Source organism: Spea bombifrons, chromosome 13 (genome assembly GCF_027358695.1).
Source record: "Spea bombifrons isolate aSpeBom1 chromosome 13, aSpeBom1.2.pri, whole genome shotgun sequence".
Taxonomy (NCBI): domain Eukaryota; kingdom Metazoa; phylum Chordata; class Amphibia; order Anura; family Pelobatidae; genus Spea; species Spea bombifrons.
In genome coordinates, this window is record NC_071099.1 from 15,345,801 (window position 1) to 15,351,423 (window position 5,623).

The 5,623-nt window shown below is 42.9% G+C and overlaps 2 protein-coding genes across 2 annotated transcripts; both read left to right on the forward strand.

Moving 5' to 3' along the window:
• Positions 1-303: 303 nt before the first annotated feature.
• On the forward strand, positions 304-1,575 carry LOC128470906 (Ig-like V-type domain-containing protein FAM187A). The gene has a single exon (XM_053452761.1). The coding sequence runs from the start codon at positions 304-306 to the stop codon at positions 1,573-1,575; it is 1,272 nt and encodes a 423-aa protein (XP_053308736.1).
• A 1,895-nt stretch (positions 1,576-3,470) lies between these two features.
• LOC128470907 (Ig-like V-type domain-containing protein FAM187A) lies at positions 3,471-4,742 on the forward strand. The gene has a single exon (XM_053452762.1). The coding sequence runs from the start codon at positions 3,471-3,473 to the stop codon at positions 4,740-4,742; it is 1,272 nt and encodes a 423-aa protein (XP_053308737.1).
• Positions 4,743-5,623: the final 881 nt, after the last annotated feature.

Genomic DNA, 5,623 nt, shown 5'->3' on the forward strand with positions numbered 1-5,623 from the left:
TTATACAGTACAGCCATGCAGGGACAACCATTGTGACATCATCAGTGACATTTTCAGTGTGCAGCTGTCTACTGTGACATCATAGAACCTTCAGCATCACACTCCAAGAACAATCAGTGTCCACGCACAGTTACTCTGCTGTAGCACCGGAGTGCACATCACCTGTGTTTCCCCGCTGCTGTTAGGAGATTTTTCTTGGATTGAGAATTCTATTGCGTTGCTTATATAGCAAACAAAAAGACACAGACATTGTGTGGACTTTAACTGGAAGCTACTGCTGCGTCCCAGTACTTTCCTAGGATAATGGCGCATGCCTCGCTGTGGACTTCTTCACCTTTATGGGTGGTGGCCATTTTCTGCATCTTGTCTCCAGCGCAGAACTTTGAAATTACAGAAAAGGAGGACATCTACAGCGTTGTTCCCTGCCCTGCTTTTCTACTTTTTGATTCTGTTGCGTACCTGGCTGACATGACCTTTGAACTACCCTGCAATTGCAAACCGGATAACGTACACTCCGTGGTGTGGTACTACCAAAGGAACTTAGGTGCAAAGGACACGCGCATTCTTACGAGAATTTCGGCTACCGCCGTGGACGGCAAACGAGGACAGATTCAGTCCGTTGCCCATCTCTCGTACGATATAAAGATGTTCAACCTCATCGTCTTCCAGGCTCAGCCGGAAGAATCTGGACATTATATCTGCGGCACTCTGGATGGACAGTTCTTCTACGGCTACAACGTGGACATCCAGCCATCCAGGGACGCTCACATCACCTTTGCAGACAAGCATGAAAATCCACAGCCGGAGCTGAAGATGAAGGACTTCACGGCTTTCACGGCTTTGTGGGAATGGTCCAAGTGCGACCGCTGTGATGTGAGAGGAGAACAGAGGAGATTGGGAATGTGCTACCTTCAAAGCCCGTACATTTTCCCAAGGTACCGGGTGAGTAAGGCTGATGTGGCCCCCTGTGGCTCCGGAGCTGTACCAGCAAGATTCAAGCCCTACCTGGCCGACAGGAAAACTGAGATATTGATTAGGAGCTGTGAGACTCCTTGCTTCAAAGCAAAAAAGGGTTTCTTCGGGAAGCTGCAAAGCCTGATGCACAGCCTCTACAAACTGAAAAAGCACATTCCCTTTATCCCTAAGGCACCCACGCAGGTACATACACACGCTCTGGGGCAAAACCTAGTCCTTGCTTGTCCAGATGCCAAACCACATCATTCGGTAGCCTGGGACAAGGATAAAGAGCGTCTGTACCTTGCAGATTACCTAATTGGGCAAAAAGCGTCCATGCGGGTCTTTATTGACCATGGGAACCACCTGAACATTCATTCCGTCGAACGCGGTGACAAAGGCATCTACTACTGCTGGCTGGACGGTAAACTGAAGGCTGGATTCCGCCTTAATGTGGTGAGAGACCCGCTGAAGCAGCGCAAAATCACCGACCCGGACTCAATTTACGCCATGAAAACGATTGGCCTTACTGCCCTTGGCTGCTTTGGGCTCTTTGTGATTGTTCACTGCCTGAAGTGCATTTCCTACAACTTCAGATGCATCCCTTTCATGAACGATTAATTGTCTGGGGATGAAGAAGAAGACGCTGCCTTTCAGGGCCCTTCTACAAAATTGGGCCCTACCTACATTTCTACTAATCATAATGTACATAGTTTAGACATTAGATAAGTTTAGTAGATAAGTTAGCCTACAATAAAATATTTCGTTCTGTAATATTCAGCATCTGGTGCATTATATTCACATCATTGGGTGAGGCCAGGAGGATTGGAAATAGAGCTTAAGAGGTGATGAATTGAAAAATATGGGGGGGGGGGGAAATAAATGCTCACACTGAAAATGGGAGTTTATTGTTTAATATTTTACAAGATAACAAAAATGCTCTTCCCTGAACTTATTTTATATTTGAAAACATCTACCTTGCCTCCATCATGACCTCAGAACTGCGTATCCTATAGAAGATACATCGATGATACATTGTTGAGAATCTCACTCTTTTTCTTTACAGTAACAGCTGGGGCATCCAGGTGACCTCAGAGTTCGGTAATAATGATTTACTTGGATACGGTCATCCATGTAGAAGACTTAATTATTAGAACAAAACCCGTTTTTTAAAAGGTAGAGGTGAATAATTTCATTCTATATAATAGCGGCCGTTATAATTCATGGCTTGATTACAATCCTGAGCAACAACTTATGGAAATAAAAAGAAATTGTACGGATAATATTATTTTTGAAGAACAGGCGAAGAAAATGAGCAGTGAATTCCTTTTTTTAAGGTTATCGTCCGGCACCGGTTTCCCGGGCGTTCGAGGAGACAGCTAAACTTAAAAAAGGAGATCTCTTAAACCCAACTGCAGAGATAATTAATTTAAGGAGATAGCGCCATTAATGCTCAAATATGATAAATGCCGCAGTGATCTAAAAAAAAACAATAATGAGGCCACATTGGCCAAAATTATCGAAAGATAATGATTTCAAAACTAATTTCCGCACGAACCCCCCGGGGATAACTTTTGGAGGGTCGCCTAGTTTGGGTATAAATCTAGATTTGAGAAAAAAAACCATGATAGAGAGACATTCCTAAATTCTAACAAAGGCTTCCATCGATGTGGCAAATGTACATCTCGCCAAATAAGAGGAAGAAACGTTACTGACACCAGTTTGTTTACATCAAATATCGCTAAGAAAGAGAGTAAGATGAAGACATTTGATACATTGTCATATAAAAAATGGGGGAATACAGGGAAGGAGTGACAGAGCTAAAAAAGCTTAATCCCTGTGTTTCCTAAAGTGTAAATTAGTATAAAATACCTGCATTCTTAAAGGGTTAAACCTACATTATATACATATATATATATATATTGTGTGTATATATATATATATATATATATATATATAAATAGATACTGTGTATATAGATATATGTAAATGCTCTTATAACACTTAAACAGGACAGCCACACATGGAAAACCATTGTGACATCATCATATGCTTATGCAAATATATATATACTGTACATATATATATTGTGTATATATTTATATATAGATATATATACTATATATCTATCTATATATATATATGTATATATATATATATTGTGTGTATATATATACTGTGTATATAGATAAATATAAATGCTGTTACAACACTTATACAGTACAGCCATGCAGGGACTTCCATTGTGACATCATCAGTGACATTTTCAGTGTGCAGCTGTCTATTGTGACATCATAGAACCTTCAGCATCACACTCCAAGAACAATCCGTGTCCACGCACAGTTACTCTGCTGTAGCACCGGAGTGCACATCACCTGTGTTTCCCCGCTGCTGTTAGGAGATTTTTCTTGGATTGAGAATTCTATTGCGTTGCTTATATAGCAAACAAAAAGACACAGACATTGTGTGGACTTTTACTGGAAGCTACTGCTGCGTCCTACTACTTTCCTAGGATAATGGCGCATGCCTCGCTGTGGACTTCTTCACCTTTATGGTTGGTGGCCATTTTCTGCATCTTGTCTCCAGCGCAGAACTTTGAAATTACAGAAAAGGAGGACATCTACAGCGTTGTTCCCTGCCCTGCTTTTCTACTTTTTGATTCCGTTGCGTACCTGGCTGACATGACCTTTGAACTACCCTGCAATTGCAAACCGGATAACGTACACTCCGTGGTGTGGTACTACCAAAGGAACTTAGGTGCAAAGGACACCCGCATTCTTACGAGAATTTCGGCTACCGCCGTGGACGGCAAACGAGGACAGATTCAGTCCGTTGCCCATCTCTCGTACGATATAAAGATGTTCAACCTCATCGTCTTCCAGGCTCAGCCGGAAGAATCTGGACATTATATCTGCGGCACTCTGGATGGACAGTTCTTCTACGGCTACAACGTGGACATCCAGCCATCCAGGGACGCTCACATCACCTTTGCAGACAAGCATGCAAATCCACAGCCGGAGCTGAAGATGAAGGACTTCACGGCTTTCACGGCTTTGTGGGAATGGTCCAAGTGCGACCGCTGTGATGTGAGAGGAGAACAGAGGAGATTGGGAATGTGCTACCTTCAAAGCCCGTACATTTTCCCAAGGTACCGGGTGAGTAAGGCTGATGTGGCCCCCTGCGGCTCCGGAGCTGTACCAGCAAGATTCAAGCCCTACCTGGCCGACAGGAAAACCGAAATATTGATTAGGAGCTGTGAGACTCCTTGCTTCAAAGCAAAAAAGGGTTTCTTCGGGAAGCTGCAAAGCCTGATGCACAGCCTCTACAAACTGAAGAAGCACATTCCCTTTATCCCTAAGGCACCCACTCAGGTACATACACACGCTCTGGGGCAAAACCTAGTCCTTGCTTGTCCAGATGCCAAACCACATCATTCGGTAGCCTGGGACAAGGATAAAGAGCGCCTGTACCTTGCAGATTACCTGATTGGGCAAAAAGCGTCCATGCGGGTCTTTATTGACCATGGGAACCACCTGAACATTCATTCCGTCGAACGCGGTGACAAAGGCATCTACTACTGCTGGCTGGACGGTAAACTGAAGGCTGGATTCCGCCTTAATGTGGTGAGAGACCCGCTGAAACAGCGCAAAATCACCGACCCGGACTCAATTTACGCCATGAAAACGATTGGCCTTACTGCCCTTGGCTGTTTTGGGCTCTTTGTGATTGTTCACTGCCTGAAGTGCATTTCCTACAACTTCAGATGCATCCCTTTCATGAACGATTAATTGTCTGGGGATGAAGAAGAAGACGTTGCCTTTCAGGGCCCTTCTACAAAATTGGGCCCTACCTACATTTCTACTAATCATAATGTACATAGTTTAGACATTAGATAAGTTTAGTAGATAAGTTAGCCTACAATAAAATATTTCGTTCTGTAATATTCAGCATCTGGTGCATTATATTCACATCATTGGGTGAGGCCAGGAGGATTGGAAATAGAGCTTAAGAGGTGATGAATTGAAAAATATGGGGGGGGGGGAAATAAATGCTCACACTGAAAATGGGAGTTTATTGTTTAATATTTTACAAGATAACAAAAATGCTCTTCCCTGAACTTATTTTATATTTGAAAACATCTACCTTGCCTCCATCATGACCTCAGAACTGCGTATCCTATAGAAGATACATCGATGATACATTGTTGAGAATCTCACTCTTTTTCTTTACAGTAACAGCTGGGGCATCCAGGTGACCTCAGAGTTCGGTAATAATGATTCACTTGGATACGGTCATCCATGTAGAAGACTTAAGTATTAGAACAAAACCCGTTTTTAAAAAGGTAGAGGTGAATAATTTTATTCTATACAAACGCTTCCATCGATGTGGCAAATGTACATCTCGCCAAATAAGAGGAAGAAACGTTACTGACACCAGTTTGTTTACATCAAATATCGCTAAGAAAGAGAGAGAGCATAGAGAGACGTACAAGGAGAAACATGATCCACTGCTGACTTCCAGCACAGTTGCTTCTACATTACTGTAAGAATCCCCAGTGCCAAAATAATTCGCCCTACACAAGCAGCTCTTGAGTATTGGACCAAAATTAACACCAGAGCTTCCGGAATGGGGGTCTCGAAGGCTGTAGTGATTCGGTAGGTATCTTCTT

Excerpts from the sequence above, each read along its gene's own strand:
- LOC128470906 (XM_053452761.1), top strand. The coding sequence starts at position 304 with ATGGCGCATGCCTCGCTGTGGACTTCTTCACCTTTATGGGTGGTGGCC.
- LOC128470907 (XM_053452762.1), top strand. The coding sequence starts at position 3,471 with ATGGCGCATGCCTCGCTGTGGACTTCTTCACCTTTATGGTTGGTGGCC.